Source organism: Phaenicophaeus curvirostris, chromosome 28 (assembly GCF_032191515.1).
Source record: "Phaenicophaeus curvirostris isolate KB17595 chromosome 28, BPBGC_Pcur_1.0, whole genome shotgun sequence".
Lineage (NCBI taxonomy): Eukaryota > Metazoa > Chordata > Aves > Cuculiformes > Cuculidae > Phaenicophaeus > Phaenicophaeus curvirostris.
In genome coordinates this window covers 2524635-2546619 of record NC_091419.1, presented here as the reverse complement: position 1 = coordinate 2546619, position 21985 = coordinate 2524635, and the positions used below count along the sequence as shown (strand labels likewise).

Sequence of the window (21985 nt, the reverse complement as noted above, 5' to 3'; positions counted from 1 at the left end):
TCTAGGACCCTCAGAGCAACTGAAGCTCCTTCCCCTTAGAGACCCTCAAGCTCCTCGGAGCCCCTAGAGCCCCTTGGAGCCCCTCAGTGGGTGCCACTGCCAGGGTGCTGCCCCCGACCCGAGCCCCAAGAAGGTGCAGAAAGCAGTTTTCTACCCCCACCTCGAGTTTCCAAAGCCATTTTTTTTCATTAAAATAAACCCAGCAGCTCTGCCTGCCCCTCCCTCCCTGCAAACTCTGCAGTGCAAGGGCTCTGAAACCCTGTGATTTACAGGAACAATCACCCCAAGGACAGCAGGGGTTGGAAAAACTCGCCAACCGCTGTTTGCAGCGCGGGGCCATGGGGAGGGGTTCCCATCCCAGCATCCTTTCCGCGTGTCCTGCCCCCACCTTGAGGAAACAGGGCTCCCCCTGATCCCCCTTTCTCTGGGGCGGGGGCCCTGCCTGCTGAGGGCTGCGGGAGGGAGGAAGAGGAGGGCTGGTTTGTGAGGCTGAAGCAGGGCCGCGCGGCAGCGAGCTGTCGTCATTTCCTCCGGCCGCCGGCGCAGCCGGGGACGAGCTCCGACATGTCGGCACCGTTCGATCTCCTCCTCGCTGCAAAGCTGCTGGAGCAACGCCGGGATGGACTCAGACCCCCCTCCTTCCCCACACCTCCTTCCACCCCAGCTGCACCCCTGGCCCAGGGTCACAGCAGAGAGGGGGCTCTGAGCCCCAGAGCTGCTACAGCCAAGGGTCATCGAATTGTGGACTGGTTTGGGTTGGAAAAGACCTCAAAGCCCATCCAGTTCCCCCCCTGCCGTGGGCAGGGACACCTCCCACTGGATCAGGGGCTCCAAGCCCCATCCAAACTGGTCTTGAACCCCTCCAGGGATGGGGCAGCCACCACTGCTCTGGGCAACCTGGGCCAGGGCCTCCCCACCCTCACAGGAAAACGTTTCTTCCTGAGATCTCATCCCAATCTCCCCTCTTTCAGCTTCAAACTGTTCCCCTTCATCCTATCCCTGCCCTCCCTGATGCAGAGGCCCTCCCCAGCTTTCCTCGAGCCCCTTTCCGTACTGGAAGCTGCTCTAGGGTCTCCAAAGGCTTCTCTTCTCGAGGCTGAACAAGCCCAACTCTCTCAGCCTGTCCTGATAGCAGAAGCGCTTCAGCCCTCAGATCATCTCTGTGTCCTCCTCTGCAGTCTCTCCAACAGTTCCAAGTCCTTCCTGGGATGGGAACTCCAGAACTGAAGGCAGGGACCCCCCTACCCTGCAAACCAGGGAGGGGCCCCACGGTCATCTGAGCACCCTCAGATAAAGCTGCTCCAGCTGGGTGGCCTTTGGCTGAATGCTCCTCACAACTTTTCCTATGGGAAATCTGGGAACAGCAGTGACACCCCAGCCCTGCTTTGCCTCGTGGCTGCCGCAGGAGCTCCTGGCCATGTGGAATGGTCTGGAATCACTCCAGGCTGTGCAGACACCTGAGCAGTGTTCTTGGGGGAACTGGTTTCTGCATTCAGCATCCTCTGGAGGGTTCAACTGTGGAGAGAATGTGGGACGTGCATGCAGGGCTGCTGCCCCAGGGCCAGCTCCAGGGTGAAATACAAACTCTGGGCTCAAGAGTGAGATTTGCTGAGTCTGATTGTTTACCGCTATGAAAAAAAAATCCTATTTATACCCCAGAATCGCCAGATCAGTTCCACTCCCACAGTACAAACAAGCAGCAAAGAGCTGGTCCTTGTTGCCACCATCAAAAGCAGCTGCAGGATTCAGTGGCTGACACCAGTGCAGACCAGGGTGGCTCACAGGGAAGCGCTTGCTCAATGCCAGCATCGGTGGAGAACCACTGCAGAGGCACCACCGTCCTCTCCCGCACGGCCTTGGCAGAGGTGGGGTGGGAGGGTGGTGCCCCCTTCCTTGCCTCCAGCCACGCTGCACCCGGCTCAGATCTTCTGCACATAGTTCCCAGGGAAAAGCCCTTCCTTGCCGTGCAGCCGACCTTTCCACCAGCCGGAGATATCTGGGAAGGGGGACAAAAGAGCCAGGTCATAGAATCATAGAATCACCAGGTTGGAAGAGACCCACGTGATCATCGAGTCCAACCATTCCCATCAATCACTAAACCATGTCCCTCAGCACCTCATCCACCCATCCCTTAAACACCTCCAGGGAAGATGACTCAACCCCCTCCCTGGGCAGCCTCTGCCAGTGCCCAATGACCCTTTCTGTGAAAACATTTTCCTAATGTCCAGCCTGAACCTCCCCTGGTGGAGCTTGAGGCCATTCCCTCTTGCCCTGGTATGGACAGGCACGGCGCAGCCCTGGGACACCATGGGGAGAAGCTGGGCAGGGGAGGAGGCTGGTGGCACCTTCCAGCAGGATGTCGATGATGTCTCCCACGTTGAAGCTGAGCTCGTCCACGTCCTGCCCAATGTACTGGTAGAGCGCCTGGCAGCGCGGCACGGCCACCTTGGGCTGCGGCTTGGGACGCCCGGCTGGGGGTGGCCGCTGGCTCAGGCTTCGGCGGCGCTGCATGCTGTGGGGCAGGAGAAACGGTGTTCACTGCAAGGAGAATGGGAGGGTGCAGGATTCGCTGCCCCCACATTCTCATCCTGCTCTCCCCCACCAATGGGATGTTCTGTGTCTGCAGCTTGGGTGGGTCTTCCCAGTGCAGGAACTGGGAGAACTGGGTTGTGCAAGAGCCTGGGAGATGCTGTCCTGCCAGCATCTCCTGTTGCCTGGTTGGGCAGCTGGGCAGAGGGGAAGGACCATAGAACCATAGAATCACCAGGTTGGAAAGGACCCACTGGATCATTGAGTCCAACCATTCCCTTCAATCACTAAACCATGTCCCTCAATGCCTCATCCACCCATCCTTTAAACATCTCCAGGGAAGGGGACTCAACCTCCTCCCTGGGCAGCCTCTGCCAGTGCCCAATCACCCTTTCCGTGAAATATTTTTTCCTCATGTCCAGCCTGAACATCCCCTGGCGGAGCTTGAGGCCATTCCCTCTCGTCCTGTCCCATGTCACCTGGGAGAAGAGCCCAGCTCCCTCCTCTCCACAACGTCCTTTCAGGGAGTTGGAGAGAGCAATGAGGTCTCCCCTCAGCCTCCTCTTCTCCAGGCTAAACACCCCCAGCTCTCTCAGATGCTCCTCCTAAGACTTGTTCTCCAGCCCCCTCACCAGCTTCGTTGCTCTTCTCTGGACTCACTCCAGAGCCTCAACATCCTTCTTGTGGTGAGGGGCCCAGAACTGACCCCAGGATTTGAGGAGCGGTCTCACCAGTGCTGAGTCCAGAGGGAGAATAACCTCCCTGGCCCTGCTGCTCACACTGTTTCTGATCCAAGCCAAGATGCCATTGGCCTTCTTGGCCACCTGGGCCACTGCTGGCTCATGTTCAGTCGCTGCCAACCAACACCCCCAGGTCCTTCTCCTCCAGGCAGTTTCCAGCCAGACTTCTCCTAGTCTGTAGCTGCAAAGGGTTGTTGTGCCCCAAGTGCAGGACCCGGCATTTGGCCTTGTTAAACCTCATCCCATTGGTCTCAGCCCATGGATCCAGCCTGTTCAGATCCCTTTGGAGCCTCCCGACCCTCCAGCAGATCAACACTTCCACCCATCTTAGTGTCATCTGCAAACTTGCTAAGGGTGCACTCGATGCCTTCATCCAGGTCACTGATAAAGGCACAGAACAGGGCTGGACTCAGCACTGAGCCACGGCTGGCAGCAGTGGAGGACAGGGCCAGGGAGGGGATGTGGACACCAGTACAGGACCTACCCAGCCACCCCCTGGTCAGGCACATTGAGGAAATCCATGTTCTGCTCGGCTGGGGGTCGTGTCTTCGGCTGGCGGATGGTGTTCCGGGTGGGCAGCACGGTAGCTGGTGGCCCCCGTGCCTTCTGGGGTGCTGTGTAGGTGTCCCGCTGAGCCCGGCCATTGCCGCATGAGAACTGGGGCGCCCCGTTCTTGCAGGTGCCTGGAAGATTATCCCCCCCCCGGCCAGGGATGGTTCATTATATGAGGACCACGCTCAGCCTGCCCCCCGCCTGGCTGGATCCAGGCTGCCGTCCCTCCTCCCCAGCATCCTCCCTGGGCACTGCCCTTCTCACCTCTGGGTGCCGGTGGGGCACTTCGGGAGGGTGCTGGGCGCCTGCCACCACCTCTGCTCTGCGTTGCCCCCTTCCTCGTGGGCTCTGGGGGGACACAAGCCCCCCGTTAGGTGATGGTCCCCAGAGGTGGCTGGTGGGGTGGCTGCCCCTGCAATTTGTACCCAGCCCTTTGCCCCGAAATCATAGAATCACGGAATGGTTTGGGTTGTAAGGGACCTCAAAGCCCAGCCAGTTCCAGTCCCCTGCCATGGGCAGGGACACCTCCCACTGGATCAGGCTGCTCCAAGCTCCATCCAACCTGGCCCTGAACACCTCCAGGGATGGGGCATCCATCGCTTCCCTGGCCAAACTGGGCCAGTGTCTCACCATCGTTATCGCGGAAGAATTTCTTCCTAATATCTAATCTAAGTCTGCCCCCTTCCAATTTAAAACCATTCCCCCTCATCCTATCGCTCCAGGCCCTTGTAAAAAGTTCCTCCCCAGCTTTCCTGGAGCCCCTTTCAGTACTGGAAGCTGCTCTGAGGTCTCCCTGGAGCCTGTCCTCATAGCAGAGGTGCTCCAGCCCTCGGATCATCTCTGGACCTGTTTCAACAGTTCCACACCCCATGCTGCCCCATCACCCACGTAGAATTGAATCCCTCCTAGGTGAAATGCAAGCCCTGCAGGGCTGGGGCATTCACTGGCTCACCCTGATATTCCCAGGTCTCCAGCTGTGCCCTGCAGCCCCCACCCCCCCTCCACCACCTCCCAGGTGCCCTTGCACTCACTGGCGTTCCTGGGGAGCCCATCCCCAATGCTGACCGTAAGGGTTTTGCCTCCGGCTTTGAGGGTGGCCACGTCGCCATGTCCTCTGACGAAGGTGACATTGCGGGTGCCGCCACCGCCCCAGCCCTCCTTCTTCACCCGAAACTGTAGTCTGGGGGAGAGAGGGGCCATGATGTCACGTGGATGGGACCTCATCCTGCTTTGTCACCTCTCCCAGACTCCATCCTTACGTGTCCTTGAAGGAGAGGCGCAGCTTGGTGCGGGTGAGCTCCTCGTAGCGTTTACACAGCAGGCTGATCAGCTCTGTCTTGAAGATGGACTCCAAAAAGTTGTCGGCATCGTTCTCATGGAGGATGAAGAAATCATCTTGCCTGGTGCTGGGGGAGCAAGCCCAGTGTGGGGGCATCAGGTGGGGCAAGGCTGGTGCCAGGCAGCGTTGGGGGGTTCCAGGAGACCCTGCTGGGCCTGGGTCCACCCCAAGCAGATTTAGAGGGTGATTTGGAGAGGCACTTGAGGACATGGTTTAGTAGGCACGGTGGTGGTGGGCTGAGTGTTAGACTGGATGAGCTTAGAGGTCTTTTCCAACCTCAATGATTCTACGATTTAGCTGGAAACCTCCTTGGCCTCCAAAGACACACATGAAAAGCACCCCATGGGCAACCTCCTCCCCGTGCCCTGCTGCCTCCACAGGCGAGGGGCTGGGACCTGGCTGGGGACACCAGAGGACGGAGAAGGATGGTGGAGCTGAGGGATGAAGCCCGACTGCCCAGATGCAGAGCCCGTGGTGCCCACGCTGGGGGACGCACCTCAGTGAGACGCTGCTCACCGCCTGGAGCTCCACCTTCTTCTTCAGCACCTCCTTGATCTGCCCTTTCTCAGGCCCTTTCTTCACCTTCTCTCGCCCAATCAGGTAGAAGTACTTGGGAGTGAGGATGAAGTCCCGCTTGATGGGCTGGGAAAGGGCAGGAGTAGGGGGTGTTTTTAGGGGGCAGCAGCCCCGCACACATGGCACCCACCCAAAGGCAGCCACCACAAACCATGTCTTGGCCTGTCCCAAGCCTTGTTCAGGTCCACGTACCTTGAATCTCCGGTCGTACTTAGTGATGGAGTCGGCAAAGTCGATCCGCTCCCGCTTGGCCAGGAACTGGCGCAGCTCCGGCCGCTCCTCCATGCCCAGGTAATCACCCACAAAATTCCTGTTAATGCTGTTCCTCCGCCTCTCTTTGAAGTTGTAGAGGATGTTGGAGGCTGTGGGGGACCCCAAAATGATGCTGGTTGGACAGGGCTCTGTGGTGGTGGCTCAGCCCACAGCCCCTGCCCACCTTTCCTCCCAGTCCGGCCGTGGGAGCTGTGGGAGCCATCACGTGGACTGTGGCAGCAAGAAGTGGGGCTTGTTTTATGCCATGGGAGGAATCTGAGCTGCTTGAACTTGGTTGGACTCAAAAACCCTTGAGTAGGGGAAGAAAGGAGGGACTCAGCTGCTTTCTGAGGTTTCCACTTGATTTTTCCCTGCACTCTTGAGAGGGTGGGAAAATGCTCACGATGGGGTCAGGTGGTGACCACTGGCCTTTTCTATCACTCTGCAAATGCTGACTCTCAGCTCTTCCTTTCTGACCATTTGAAAGCAACAAAATGCAGAGCGAGACAGTGAGAGGCTCCCTGTTCTGTCCTACTGGGATGCTGCTTTCACAGAATCATGGAATCATAGAATCACCAGATTGGAAAAGACCCACAGGATCATCGAGTCCAACCATTCCTATCAAATACTAAACCATGTCCCTCAGCGCCTCATCCACCCGTCCCTTAAACACCTCCAGGGAAGGTGAATCAACCCCCTCCCTGTCACTCCAGCAGCTGAGATGGCCCCAGTGAAGGACACTCCAAAAAGAACACCATGGTGCTAGTGTCCCCATCTTCGCCTGGTCTTACCCTCCTCTCGCATCTGCTCATACTTCCGGATGGCCACGTGACGGCGCCAGGCTTTCTGGATCACCCGGGCGAAGCCGTCGAACTTTCGCTCCCGCATCTCTTCAAGGAGGAAAAGCTGGGAGAGATGTGGGGTGCTGAGCCCGGCCGGCCAGTGGCCCTGTGCCGCATCACTTCTCCTGCACATCAGCACCCCAAATCATAGAATCATAGAATGACCAGGTTGGAAAAGACCCACAGGATCATCAAGTCCAACCATTCCTATCAAACACTAAACCATGTCCCTCAGCACCTCATCCACCCGTCCCTTAAACCCCTCCAGGGAAGGGGACTCAACCCCCTCCCTGGGCAGCCTCTGACACTGCCCAATCACCCTTTCCGTGAAAAATTTTTTTCCTAATGTCCAGCCTGAACCTCCCCTGGTGGAGCTTGGGGCCATTCCCTCTCGTCCTGTCCCCTGTCACTTGGGAGAAGAGCCCAGCTCCCTCCTCTCCACAACCTCCTCTCAGGGAGTTATAGAGAGCGATGAGGTCTCCCCTCAGCCTCCTCTTCTCCAGGCTAAACACCCCCAGCTCTCTCAGATGCTCCTCTTCTTCTCCAGCCCCCTCACCAGCTTCGTTGCTCTTCTCTGGATTCGCTCCAGAGCCTCAACATCCTTCTTGTGGTGAGGGGCCCAGAACTGAACACAGGATTCAAGGAGCGGTCTCACCCGTGCAGAGTCCAGAGGGAGAAGAACCTCCCTGGACCTGCTGGCCTCATTGTTTCTGATCCCAGCCAAGACGCCACTGGCCTTCTTGGCCACCTGGGCCACTGCTGGCTCATGTTCAGTCACTGTCAACCAACACCCCCAGGTCCCTCTCCTCCAGGCAGCTTTCCAGCCAGACTTCTCCTAGTCTGTAGCTGCGCAGGGTTGTTGTGCCCCAAGTGCTGGAAATCAACCTTAGTGCTGGCCAAAGCTATACTCAGCTGTGTGCGGCATCCTCCAAGGGTGCTGGGCTATGAGGCAGAGCAGGACCACCTACCGATTCGGGGTTCTTTACAAACACCTTGCTCCGTCCCATCTGGTACTGGTCTGGGTCCATGTTGACTGAGTGCAGCAGGCGCTGCACCCCTTGCCGCTCATCCCCACGCCAGGATGGCCACGTCTCGGGAGTGAGGATGGCGTAGCTGCCGGGAGAGGGGGCGTAAGTCATGGCCGGGCTGCTGGGACCTGCCAGCCCCCATCCAGGGGGTCGCTCACCGTTGCAGGAATTTCTGGAAGAGGCGGCGATAGGCGAAACCTGCCCGGCGCACCCGGATGTTCTCCTTCAGCCCCAGGTACTCAACTTGGTGCTTGACCCTGTGGATCCGGGAGGGACATGCTCAGCATAGGGTGACAATTCACTGGGGGACCTGCCCTGGCCCTTTGGCCACCCCTTTGCACTGGGATGCCCTTGGCTGTGTGTGTGTGAGAACTTCTTGAGGCTCAGATGGAGCCTCTGGGTGATACATGTAGAGGGGCCAATGTGTCCTCACACGCTTCTCAGCACATGCCTTGTGCTCCCCTGGGTCCTTGGGCAGCACAGAGGGACCAGCCCAGGGGCGCAGTTTTTGGAGGAAAGATGATACCGGCCACATCCCCATCACCAGATCCCATTTCCGAGGCTCTCTGGGCTCCCTGTTCTATCACAAGGACTCTCTGTTACCTGTTCTCCTCCCAGTCCCGGGGTTTCTTGGTCTCGTTGGGCTTGATGCAGCGGATGTAGTGTGGTGTGCACTTCATTAGCGTGTTCACCAGGTCATTAGCCTGTTTCTGTTGCAAGGGTCGACCTCTGTAGCGTTAAAGGTGTTGGTGGAAGCCCATCACCCGGCTGCTGCCCCACAGGCAGCTCCTCTCCTACAGCCTCTGGGACATACCTTGATTTTGGAGCCCGCAGTGGTCGGTCGTCCCTTTTTGTCAGAATCAAGCTTTTCTGGGAACAGCATCCGGATGAACCCGCTGAAAGGCAGATGACAGTCCCCGTGTGAGGGCTGCCTGGCTCCCTGAACTCAGCACCAGCTCCAGCTCCACATTCTGCTGCTGGGAAATCCTGCACAGTGGCTGATCCCATGCCCCTTGACTGAGCAAGATTGGTGCTGGTGGGTGAGCTCCCCTCTGCCCAGCCCCACAGCACATGGGTGGTGCTGGACTCGATGGGGGAAATGCCACCGGTGCTGGTGGGGTTCTGAGCACCCCGAGCTGTGGCTCTGGCAGAAGCAGCATCAGTAAAGCTTTCTGATCTAGGTGTTGAGGATGCTGCCCTCTGCCCCAGCCCTTTCGGGGTGGCCCCCAGGACCGCAGCGCTGCCAGGACTCACTATTCGCTGCTCTGCATGAGCTCGATCAAGTCGGTGAAGAGCACATCCCGGTTGCGCTCGCAGAAGCCGTTCACATCATAGGAGACCTGGGGGCGAAGGGGAGCTCAGCCCCGGTGTGCTGTGACTGGGGTTTTGGGATGTAGGGTGAGGGGTGCAGGGCGTGGGGTGCAAGGTGTGGGGTGTGGGGCGCCGTACCTTGCCTGCATAGTGGTGGATGACGAAGCCTGAGCTCCAGCTGTTGAAGTGCTCGTGGCTGCCCACGGCCGCCTGCAGCTTCTGCAGGAGGGTCTGGTCCGCGCCCTCGCCGGTGGCGTGCATGGTGGCACAGACGTCATCCAGGACACTCATGATCCCAGGAGGGTTCTGGGGAAGGGAAAGCGAAGCCATGGGTGTTCAAAAGCTGTGGGTAGGGCCCAATCCTGCATCTGGCTGTGCTCAAGTGCCCAGCACTGGTCAAAGGTGCTTCGCGCTGGACCGCAGCTTAGGTTAAGGATGCAGAGCTGCTGATGCTCTCCCAAGGATGCTCCCTCTCAAGACCAGCTTCTGCCACCCATCATCAGCATCACCCAGCCCATGTGGCACCCCGCATCCTACGTGCGTCAGCTCTGAGAAGTCCTCCCCCAGAGGAGAGGACCCCACTCACCAGCTTGTTCTCTATCAGGTCGCACACCACCTTGTTGTTGAAGTACTGGATCTGGGTCCACTTGATGCCCTCCTGAACATACTCCTCCTGGGGAAGCAGCAGGAGAGCTGGGTGGGTCCCTGACCCAGGGGATAAGCTCCAGCCCCTCTGCTCCAGCTGTGGTGCTGGGACCAGCCAGCAGTGTGGGTGCAGGAACTGAGGTGCCGGTGCAGCCCCACAACCCCCCAGCCCAGCTCCTCCCATACCTGCTCAGCCTTCAGGGTCAGCTCTATGAAGATCTGCTGCAGCTTCTCATTCACAAAGTTAATGCAGAATTGCTCAAAGCCATTTTTCTGCAAAAGGCCACAAAATGAAAGAGAAGAGGGGACAGAGTTGGCTTCTGCTCCTCTTGCTGCACCGGGGGGACCCCAAACAGCAGAGCCTTTGGGTGCTGCTGCAGAGACCCTTCTTGGGGCCATCAACTGCGAAGAGCCCCTCGCTCCAGCCACCCTCCTAGCTGTGGGAGCAGGAAAGGACGTTCTCCAGTTGGATTCCTACACCAAAGCAATGCATACCTGGAATATTTCAAAGCCGTAGATGTCCAGCACCCCGATGCTGTACTCCTCATATGGCTTCTGCATAGCTCGGTTGATAGACTGCAGGGAGAGACAGTATGTACCATCTTCATCCAGGTCATAGGGTGGTGGGGCTGGCTGCACAAGAGAGCGGATGGCGAGCATCCCCTCCGTGCTGTGGCCACCCTCAGCCCAGCCTGCCAGGGTCACACACCTCCACGAGGAAGTCGAAGACGCGTGCATAGAGCCCCTTGGCCAGGGCGTCCCGCGTGTAAGCTGCCTGCTCCACATTGAGGGTGACGGTGATGGACTCGGAGCGGCCGCCCCATTTGCTGTCCATTTTCCTGCTGGTGACCTTCTCGTTGAGGCGGTTCTGGTCAATCCCCAGCAGGTAGGCAGGGAAAGCCAATACTGGGTAGATGGGGATATAGTCAGAGCTGTCTCCTCCCCAGATGCCCCGAGCACACTGTCCACAGCCACTGCTGGACCTCCCAGCCCCAGCCAAAGGCGAAGGACAGCAGTGGGGCAGCAACCGGGGATGTGGGACATGATCCTTCCTCTGCTAAATCACTGCAAGCAACTCCTGGCATCCACCCCCTTGCTACTTAAGCTCTGCTTGTTGCCTTAGTTTCTCCATGTCTAAATGTGGGGAAGATGCTGGTGCCACCTCTCTTCTGCGAGGGGATTTGTGCTATGGATGCTTTGCAACTGATTGCCAAGAGGCTCTGCAAGCATCCCTGCTCGTCATAGAATCATAGAATCACCAGGTTGGAAAAGACCCACAGGATCATCGAGTCCAACCATTCCCATCAATCACTAAACCACGTCCCTCAGCGCCTTGTCCACCTGTCCCTTAAACCCCTCCAGGGAAGGGGACTCAACCCCCTCCCTGGGCAGCCTCTGCCAGTGCCCAGTGACCCTTCCTGTGAAAATTTTTTTCCTGATGTCAAGCCTGAACCTCCCCTGGTGGAGCTTGAGACCATTCCCTCTTGTTTTGTCCCTGCAGAGCAAGAGAGAGTTCGCTACTCACAGTCTGCATTTTCCACCCGGGCATAGTTGCCTTCCTCCCGAAAGCTGATGTTTCCCAGGTGCAGGATCCCTGCCACGATCTGCAGCACCAGCTGCTGGTCCTCACCCCGGATGCCGATGACCTGCATGGCATTCTGGGGACACGGGGAGCCTGTCAGCCCCTTCCCAGCTGTAGATGGCTTGGGGACTCCCTGTCCTGGGCACTCACCATCGTCTCATGGAAATCACTGTGGTCATCCGTGCCCTCCACCTGGTACGTGTCCGACTGATTCAGGTAGTAGTAATAATCTGGGCTCATGATCCCCAGGTTCTGCCGCTGCTCTTGGGATGCCCCTTCAATGAGCTGGGAGAGAAACAGAGGCTGTGGTTACCCAACCCTGATCCCTGCGGCAGCCCCAGCCGGCTCTGTGCTCCCCATACCTGGTAGTAGATGTGGAAATTCCTCTCACACTCATTCTGGCTCACCACCCGTGACTTCTCCAGCAGAAAGTTGGAGATCTTCCCCCCATCAGGTTCACCGCCTCGGCTGAACTGGATCTCGAAGTACTTCCCCTGCACCGGCACAGCTCCTGCTCAGAGCCGTGGCCGTGACAGCAGGAATCCTCGCTCCCTGTGGCCCTTGGCTCCTCTCCCCATTGTCCCACCACACTAGGACCAATGGTGGGACAGATCCTGACCCTTTGCACTTGCCCTGGTGACTTACAAAGCGGCTGGAGTTGTTGTTCCGTATGGTTTTGGCATTCCCGAAGGCTTCCAGCAGCGGGTTGGACTGCAGGATGATGTCCTTCACGTGCTGGGGGCAGAGGAAAGGAGGGTCTGAGCTAGGGGACCACATGCTGGAGAACAGAAGGCTGTGGGGAGACATTATTGTGGCCTTCCAGTACCTGAAAAGGGCTACAAGAAACCTGGGAAGGGACATTTTACAAGGGCGTGGTGTGATAGGATGAGGGGGGGTGGCTTTAAATTGGAAGGGGGAAGATTTAGATTAGACATTAGGAAGAAATTCTTCATGATGAGGGTGGCCCAGGTTGCCCAGGGGACTTGTGGCTGCCCCATCCCTGGAGGGGTTCAAGGCCAGGCTGGATGGGGCTTGGAGCCCCTGATCCAGTGGGAGGTGTCCCTGCCCATGGTGGGGGGGTTAGAATTGGACGGCCTTTGAGGGTCCCTCCAACCCAGATCATTCTATGGTTCGATGATTCGATGCCTGCTCCCTAGTGCAGAATCCCTGTGTCAGGGCTGGGGACAGACAGGCTTTGGGTGTCCCCAGCCCTAGAGCTGGTGCCACCATCGGATGTGGGGAGCTGGTGGCGATGTGAAGTGCTGTGCGGTGATGCAGGGAGGGGACCAGCCTTACCTGTACTTTCTCACCACCTCCGGACACTTTGGAGATGTAGCCCATGATGTATTTCGCTGCCACCGTTTTCCCAGCCCCGCTTTCTCCGCTGTGGCAAATATTAAAGCAGAGGAGACGTGAAACGGCACCCCTGGAGACACCCATCCCAGGGTGGGATGCTGGAGCAGGACCTGGTGTGACGGGGGGGTTATGGGGGCTGTTTCCTCCCTCCTGCTGTGTACTCTGAGCATGTGGCAGCACTAATGCTGGGGACGGAGCTGCCTGGCTGCTTTGGGGCATTCGTGGGGCCAGAGTGAAACAAAACGTTGTTACTATTCCAAAAAAGTAGAATATTTTTGATTTAAGCCAAAGCAGACTTCAGTTTCATCTAAGTAATTGTAGTTTTTTGGAAGTTAGACAGGATGTCCCTCTGAGAGCATGGTTTCTTTCAAACTGTGTTTTTCCCAGACACTGTTCATTATTTGAAGATGATAACATCTTGCATTCAGTGTGATCTGTGCTGAACAGATGTCTCTTCTGTAATCCCCTCTTTTTGCAGTGTTTCCCCATCTCTAACGCAAGGTCAGGCAGAGCCGGAGCCAGCTCCAAATTAGCAGAGATTTCACTGTTGTGAAGTTCATAATAACATTAAAATTAGACCTTGGAAAGTAGTAGAATATGCACAATATTTCTGGGAAAATGTATGCATCTGCATGTAAGTGGGAAATGTCTTCTGTCCCAGCTCTTGCACATGCTTGGTGGAGATCACTGCCTCATGTAGCCCAGGCCTGAGAAAGGATGCTTGCTTTCTAAAACTAAAGAACGAGTCCTAGAGAGTTTATTTGCTGGCGTTTTCGGTACAAAGAGCAAGGAGCTGCTCCAGGAGGAGATGTTGGATTTCTTGCTGCTGGATTTTGGAGGGGAGAAGGGAGAATTGGGAGCCTCAAGGGGAAGTCTCTGGCCTTGCCCCACATCCTGACCATTTCCCTTGCAACACTCAGCCGGAAAAGCGCATTGCACAAGGCTCGGTCCCTGCCTGGTATGACCTGGTTGCAGCCCATGGTGCCCACGACCCAGGATGCTGGGGTCCCTCGGGGTCCCCCAGGACCTCACTGCTGGGCTTCAGCTGCCACTGCCTGGCTGCTGCGTTTAGCTGGGATGCCCCGAGACATGGGGAGATGGGGGCACCGGCACAGGGTCCCCAGCTGCGCCCCACATGCGCCCTACCTGATGATGACGCACTGGTTCTCCCCATCGATGAGCATGTTGCGGTACATGTTGTCGGTCAGGGCGTAGATATGGGGGGGATTTTCATACTGAGCCTAAATGGGGGAGAAGGAGAGCAGGGCTGAGCAGAGAGCAGCTGCAAGACCCCCACTCCTCCCCATCACTCTCCCCAGGCATTGCAGGAGGCAGCAGAACACGCTGGAATTGGTCTCTTGGCACAAACATGTGCTGATGAGCAGAGGTCAGGGTTTTTTTTTTGGCTCTCCCCACCTCCTTGGGGAGCTCCTCGTGGCACAGGCTGAATTTGCCGTGTTGATTTACTTTGGTTTGTCTTTCTAAGCTGAATTTCCCAGGAATGTGGAGCTGCTCCCAAGTCTCATCGTTGAATCACCATCAATGTGTTTGGAAGCACCGACCTCTGTAGCACCCAAAGGGATGGGGAGGATGGGGACACCCCTGAGATGTTTCACGCCAAATTAAACCCAGGGAACCCGACCCCATGGCAGCCTCACCGCGCCCTGGTACAGCTCGACCTCCCGGTCAGTGAAGTATGGCATCTGCTTGAAGGGGTTGACGGAGATGAGCACCGGCCCGATGTAGGTCTGAGCGGCAGGTTAAGGTCTGTGCATCCTTTCCCATGTCCCACTGCCCCGCTCACCGCGTTGGGAGGCAGCGTCAGCGCGAGCAATGGCAGGAAGGTGTTTGGGGGGTCCCCTGCCTCTTCCTGGAAGCTGCACCAGGAATACCACGAGGATTTCCAGCTTAGGTGCAGGCAGAGCTGCTGCCATGAGTTGGTGCTCTTGCTTCGCTCCCTTGGCCCTGGTGTGTCCCTGCATTGGGACCAGTGCAGGTTACAGCAGGAGCATCCTCTCAGCTTCCCAGTTTTGTACATGATGCCTTACTCTGAGGAACAGCTCCGAAAGCATCGTTCCCAGCATCCCGCAGCCTCCCGGCATTCTCCCTCTGCTCATCTGCTCATGCTCCATCTACGGCTTTCGCAGCAGCAGCCCATCTCCATTTGACAAGCAGGGAAACTGAGGCACGGAGAGGAGAAAAACAGCCGGCTCCTGCCTTTCCATGGCCACCCAGGCACTTCAGCTCCCTCAGCCCCTGCCTGCAGCATCCCTGAGTCCCCCAGGTGTGGGCAGAGGAACGGAAAAGCAGGGAGCTGTGCCTGGTGATGCAGGACGGGGCTGAGCCCTCAGCATCCCAGCGCAAATGCCGGGGAGAAGGGAGCTGGGGGACCTTGCTGTCCTATTTTCAGCCCACCTGACAGCAGGGGAGGAGGGAGAGCAGTCGAAGGCAGGAAGAGGGGGGGGGTTCTGGGAAATGCAGAAGTGCAGGGGGTTGAGTCATGGCCAGACAGAGGCCCTGTGCACAGCAGCCCGAAAAAAAAGGAAGAAAGAGGCTCTGTGAGGTATTTTTTTCTTCAAAAACAATAAAACAGCCAACCCCAAAGCCAACCCCTAAACACATTTAAAGCCCCAGGGCTGCTGAAAGAGTGGGTAGAATGGCTGCGTCACCACCGGTGGGGACAGAGCATCGCCTTGTAAGGACAGAGCTGCATCTTCAGGGAAACCACAGCCGCTCACGATGGTGTGAGCGAGTGGCTCAGCTCCATCTCAGCGCCACTGCCAGTCGATTCCTTGCTGTGCCCTGCTCTGCACAGCAGTGAGTTTGTCCTTATCCTCACCAGAGCTGCCTGCCCGCTGGAGCTGGGGTGCAGGCGAAGCGTGTGTGATGATGTTGGGGTGCTGAGCCAGCTGCATCCCCAAGTAGGTGTGGGGTGAGCAAGGCAAGGGCTCAGCTCCTGGAATCGTGCACAGGAGGACACCTCACCACCTGCACCACGAGAGCACCAAGCATCTGGGCTGGGGGATGACCCAGTGGGGACAACACCAGGCAGGGTGAGAGTTTTCCATCCCATGTAGGCTTAGCATCACTAAGGTTGGAAAAGACCTCTAAGCTCATCCACTCCAACCATCAGCCCAACACCACTGTGCCTGCTAAACCATGTGCCAAAGCGCCACATCTACACATTTTTTGAGCACCTTCAGGGATGCTGTCATGTCTCTACAGCCTGGAAGAGCTTCTCATCCAGGGTTCAGGCAGCTCTCAGGATTTCTATCACAAAATGAGCAGTCAGGATCAGTTTTGGTGAGGTTTTTGGCAGGACCCAGGCTCTAATAGAAGGACTGGGTAGGACTTAAGTCACGACTGGCAGAAGCATTTCAGAGACGCTGCTGCAAACCTCCCTGAGGTGCTGCTGCCTGTCCTGCTGTCCCCTAAAGCTTGGCCAAGCCCTGCGACCCCTCACCAAATCCCACATCTGGCAGCTCACACTTGGCCACAGCAAAACCTGCCCCGCTTGCTCTTGACCTCTGGCCACGCACCACAGCCCTGATTGAGGGAGAGCTCAGAGACCAGCAAAGAAAGGGGAGGGAAGGGCATGTTTCTTGCAAAATTTGGATGCTCTACACAGCTTTGGCATGCAGGACGGGCTTGGAGAGCAGGGGCTCTGGTTTCTCTCAGCTGGGGCTCTGCAGCCGTGGTGTGGGAGGGCAGCGTCTCTGCCACCCGCTGCCCTGGGGACCCTTGGCCCCTGCCTGCCTGCACGCTGCCACTCGCTGTCTGATGGGCACAAGACCCTTCAGGGCAATCAGGGGCTGGTGAAAGCCTGCAGACCCCTCAGATTAAACTAAGGTCTGTCCATAGCCTGCAGACCCCTCAGATTAAGCCAGGGGCTGGTGAGAGCCTGCAGACCCCTGAGATTACAGCAAGGTCTGTCCATAGCCTGCAAACTGCTCAGATTAAAACTTCTAGTTACCTAGGGACAAGCACATGCTTCCCAGCCCCAAGGGCACAGGTAGAAAGACCTCAGAACGCTTTCTCAGCACCTGTTTTGCCCAAAGGTGTCACATCTACAGAATTTTTGAACCCCTTCAGGGATGGAGACTCCCCCACTGCCCTGGGCAGCCTCTGCCAGGGCTTCACCACTCTGTCCATAAAGATATTTTTCCTAACATCCAGTCTCAACCTGCCCTGGCGCAACTTGGCGCTTCTTGGTGTCCCACCTGTCCTGAGATCAGTGAAGAACGAGGGGTGGCACCGATTCCCCATATCTGCAGGGATGCTCCTGGTCCATCCAGGGTTTGCTTGGATTTGCTGTGGGTGCAGAGCAGCCAGGGCCCAGTGTGGGCATCAGGCGGGTTTGGTGACAGCGACAGGGGACAACGGCCACTGCTGCCCCTGGGATTTGGCTCCCTTGGCACAGGCAGGTGGGTCTCCAGTGTGCAGGAGCAGTGGCTACAGTAGATGAGGGGCTTTGCTCAGTGCTCTTTGTTTAGGGCTTTCTGGCCACAAAGGAAACACCAAACCAGGGCTCTGCAGGATGGGAATCACAGTCGCAGTGTCTGCTGAGTGCAACTCAGCTTCAGAACAGCAGCGTTCCCCAAGCTGACTGCAATCTTGTCCCACCACAGCGTGGGACGGGGCCCCCTGCAAGCGTTGGGGTAGCCTCAGTTTGGCCAAGGCACTGGCAAAGACCTGCCACTCCCCAGCCCTGTCCTGCTGCTCCAGGAAGGATACGAAGATGTAATCATCCATAAAACGCTTCTTGAGGTTCTCCACGATGGCCTCCTCAGAGATCTTGGAAAGCAGAACCATGTCGTCCACGCCACTCTGCTTGACATTGTGGCTCTGCCAGTGGAAACGCTCCTTGCTGCCCTGCGGGAAGAGGGTGACGGCGACTGCACCGGGGCCACCACCGATGGAAGTGGGGCTCCAGGCCTGGAACTGGACCCCGTTACCCCTACAACTGGCCCCCACTCCAGCTGTGGCTCCAAAACAGGCTCCTCTGGGTGGTTTGGTCACGCTGAGACCTCACAAAGCTCAAAATGCCAGCTCTGCTGCCCCTGGCATTGCCCCATCCCTCTGACTGGATCCTGCCTCAGCACTGGTCTTCCTCCTTGGAGCAGTTGGAGCGCTGGCAGCCAGCAGACACGTTTGTAACATCTCCCTGGCTCGATACAGAGGCCGATACGGAGGCACCGAAGGACTAACGAAGCAACTGCTGCATCAGCTCTGCTGATGAGTCAGAGGGGCGGCAAAAATAACCCAGGGGAAAGGCAGAAAATTGCGGCTGGTGCTGATGACCCCGGCGCTGTGCATCCTTGGTGCCCCTGCATCCCCTTTGCACCAGGGCAGAGGAAGGGCTGTGCCCCATCGCCCTTTCCTCCCAGCGCAGGGTGATGCCAGCACCCGCTTCCCAGCTGTGGGCTGGGATTTAAGCCCCAAACAGAGCCCTGGGCTGGGATTTAAGCCCCAAACAGAGCCCTGGGCTGGGATTTAAGCCCTAAACAGAGTCCTGGGCTGGGAGGGGAGGGGAAGATGTCACCCTGCAATAAGAAAACTTCCCAAAGGCCCCTTGTCCTCTGTGCTGCGGAGGAATCTTGCTGAAAGCAGCTGCGGAACCCGTGTACTGGAACTGCTCCTCTGCACCTGTCCCATGGCCCCCGCCGTTCTGCTTTCACCCCAGTGCTCCCAGCACCCATTTCACTTCTCCTCCCTCCCCCATCACTCTCTTGTTCTTTGCATTTCCCTTTTCTTCTCTTCCCCTTTTGCTCCATTTTCCTGTTGGCTCTCAAGATTTCAGACCTCTGGACCCTGAGGCCCTTGCACCCTCCTGCCTGCCCCTGATTTTTGCAGGATGCTCCCCATTCCCACCCTCGGGTGCTCAGCACAACCCAGCACCATCACGATGGGGGATGGAGGGACCGTCACTAGTGCAGAGCAGCTTGGTGTCATCATGCTGCTCCTGTCAGCTGCCTCCTGTCCTGCTGGACTGCTGGGCTTTGCAACCCAAACTACTGCCCATACCCCCCAAACCCCAAGTGCAGCTCAAGCCCCCATAGCTGGCGGAGGAAGGGCTTTTGGCTTTGTTGTCCCACCACTTTTCCTTGGATGCATGGCCTTGGGTCAGCTCCGGGGTTCCAGGAGAGACTGGGGCTGCTCATGTCTCCTGAAACTGTGCAGGAGCTTCTCTTTTTCCTCCTATCTGTTGCTTATGGGCCCTTTTCATAGAATCATAGAATCACCAGGTTGGAAAGGACCCACCAGATCATCGAGTCCAACCATCCCATCAATCACTAAACCATGTCCCTTAAACACCCTTAAACACATGTCCATCTGTCCCTTAAACACCTCCAGGGAAGTTGACTCAACCCCCTCCCTGGGCAGCCTCTGCCAGCGCCCAATGACCCTTTCCATGAAGTATTTTTTCCTAATGTCCAGCCTAAACCTCCCCTGGTGGAGCTTGAGGCCATTCCCTCTCGTCCTGTCCCCTGTCACTTGGGACAAGAGCCCAGCTCCCTCCCCTCCACAACCTCCTTTCAGGGAGTTGGAGAGAGCAATGAGGTCTCCCCTCAGCCTCCTCTTCTCCAGGCTAAACACCCCCAGCTCTCTCAGCCGCTCCTCCTAAGACTTGTTCTCCAGCCTTTTCTTACCTTCCCCTCCGCTTCCTCCCCTCCATCTTATTAAAACCCTAGAAAAGCTGCCTGGAAAACTGCAGACAGGGTCTGTCATCGTTCCAGACTCCCGCGCTGTCACCCAGGGAGCTGTGGGTGACTGCAGCAGCTGCCCAGCTTCAACCCAACCTGGCCAAAACCTTGTGCTCCAGGAGAAGAGGAGGGAGTTTGGAGGAGCCTATGGGGAGTCTGACACCTCGATTCCCCGTCCCCTGCCTCCACCGCCCTGAGCCCTTTGGTGCAGACACCCTGGCCTCGCATGGCTGATTTTGGCACCAAATTAAGACAAATCTGAGCGTTTCCTGTATTGCCAGCTCTGTGTTTTTCAGCTGACAGCCAGAGTTTCTCCTTCAGTCAAACGACTGCTCAGAGCTGGCAGCAGCAAGCTGCAAGTGCCTTCGCGACACCTCCTCTTCCTCTGGGTGCAGGGTAGGTGCTTTCTTGGCCCAGGAGGGCACCTGATGCAGCACAGCTGCAGGGAAAACACCAGCTTGCTTTAAATAAAGGTTTTGCCCCAAATATCTGCAAGGCTGTGGGTGGTTTTGCCCTGTTTCTGAGAGCACAAAGGCTGCCTGGCTTTACTCAGCACATCCTGAGAGCCGGCGCAGGAGGGTCCCAGCGCCAGGGCTGGCTAAGCTGGGTAAAGATCTTGTGGGTTGGATGAAGAGGACGATGCTCCCTCAAAGCCACGACGTTGCCCAAGCTCAGTGCCCAGCAGGATGGGGGCTGCAGGCAGGATCCCTGCAGGAGCTGGGCATGAAACTGAATTTGCTTGCAGAGGTTTGGGGCAGGAATTCTTCGGTCCCCTCCTGTGTCCCAGGGGATGAGCCAGAGAACAGCAGCTCAACAGCCACCGTGGGGGTCTCCAGGGAAAGGGACTGATGGGCAGCCTGGACCAAACATCTCCATGAGGACATTTGCATCCTGAAGCCGAGTGGGGAGCAGCTTCTTGGTCTGGGCTTCCAGGTGCCATTTGCAGCTGCTTTGCACTGATGGATTCATGCTTTGGGAGCCCCAGCAGGACCCCCAGGAGCACCCCAGCCAAGGGCTGCGGGGTGGGGACTGTCACCATCGCAGCCTCCTCCTGGGCTGGGGTGTGTTGATGCACCCGCTGCTCGCGATAGCATCGTTCAGGCAGGGAGGGGAGCAGCCCTGTGGTACCAACTGAAAAACATCATCTGTTTTTCTTCAAATTTCAGGTTTCAGTCACCAACTGAAACTCTGCAAGCCCAAAGTGGCACCTTTTGTCAAGAGACAGTGCAAGCCAAGATGCAGCCAACACCTTAAAACCACCGGAAGCCTTGAGAAGAGCAGCTCGGGGTGATGCACCTTTGTCACAACCCTGCAGGTCCCAGGCTGAGTTTGGGGCTTGGGGATGGGGGTTTGGGGATGGGGGCTGGCCCTGGAGTCCGCTTATGAGTGGACCGTGACAGCTGGGTCCAGCAGGGGTTGGGGTTGTGGCCGTGTAGCCCCACGGTCCTTCATGAAGCCACAAAACATCTTCAGGTCTTGGGTGGTGGTGGGGAGGGGGCAGTGCACACATCTTGTGGAGGACAGCATATGAACAGCCTCTCAGAGGTGACAACCACAACTGTAGGTGGGCGAAGGCTCTGTTTCAGACTGGCCACTGTCCCCTTCCTGGTGAGGTGGCAGCATCTGGGAACAGCAACACTTTGAGCCATAGGCTGGAGGACATGGCAGCAGCCACCCTGTGCAGACTCTTACTCCATGCCTGAGCATCTCCCTAATTTTGAGAGGTTTCATCTTCCTCTTTGGTCTCCAGCTCAACTTCCAGCTCTGGCTGCAGCCCTCTAAGCAACCTCGTGTTTGGCCTGCAGCCTCTTTTCCCTGCGTGTGCCAGGGTGCAAGGTCCAGCCCTTGGGTGCAACACCCAGAGTGTCCTTCCTGGCCTGAGCTGGGCTGGGGGCTTCATCTCCCACCGGCAGCCCCTGCCACCCCACGGCACCACACCTTGCCCTCACCCCTCTGACACCATGAGCGCTGAAACTAGAAGCTCTTGGTGGGAAGAGGAACACCAGGGTTCTGCTGTGGGCACCGCACCAGTGACAGCAAAAGCAAAACCACCCTGTGTCAGCCCAGCCTCAGTGCTTGGTGCTTCCATCCAGCTCCTGAAGGCACCAACCCTGCACCCAGCACCCACCCCTGGCTGCTCCCCACCACTGTGCCCAGTGCCTCACCCAGCTCCAGTTCTGCTCCCTGTCCCCAAGCCTCTCCAGTGGGGACACGGATGGGCTCCTGGCACCTCCTGGAAAGCAGCAAGGAGCCACCATGGGTGCAGGAGAGGACAGGGCTGAGATAGCCCTGAGGTGGCAGGAAGAGGGGTGACATCCCCCAGGATGCTCAAAGGAGACAGAGTTGAGGGACCCCAGGGTGCACTCACCATGATGTTCCTGCGTCTTGACCCTGGGGACGGGGTGCTCGGGGCTCCTGTCACCGAGGACACGGGGCCATCCCGGACCACTTTGATTTTGTGTTGCTGCTGCAACTACAAATTGCAGCTAATTTCTTTCTTCTTTTTTTTTTCCTCCTCCCACTTCCTCA

At 57.5% G+C, this 21985-nt stretch overlaps 1 protein-coding gene across 2 annotated transcripts; it reads right to left on the bottom strand.

The window, feature by feature from the left end:
* Positions 1–1599: 1599 nt before the first annotated feature.
* On the bottom strand, positions 1600–21961 carry MYO1F (myosin IF). 2 transcript variants are annotated; one of them, XM_069877996.1, is made up of 28 exons: positions 21825–21961; positions 17487–17624; positions 14411–14500; positions 13899–13993; positions 12693–12780; positions 12042–12131; positions 11759–11890; positions 11547–11681; positions 11340–11472; positions 10524–10720; positions 10310–10390; positions 10001–10087; positions 9756–9842; positions 9308–9475; positions 9113–9198; positions 8673–8754; positions 8462–8568; positions 8017–8115; positions 7799–7943; positions 6780–6894; positions 5929–6098; positions 5657–5802; positions 5081–5227; positions 4853–5001; positions 4086–4169; positions 3754–3952; positions 2346–2512; positions 1600–1996 (listed from the first exon to the last, which is right to left on the bottom strand). In XM_069877996.1, the coding sequence occupies exons 1-28, from the start codon at positions 21825–21827 to the stop codon at positions 1920–1922; spliced, it is 3297 nt and encodes a 1098-aa protein (XP_069734097.1). In that variant the 5' UTR covers positions 21828–21961; the 3' UTR covers positions 1600–1919. The 2 variants fall into 2 exon arrangements, with proteins under 2 accessions (XP_069734097.1, XP_069734098.1); XM_069877997.1 differs by having other exon boundaries at positions 17487–17619; positions 21825–21953.
* Positions 21962–21985: the final 24 nt, after the last annotated feature.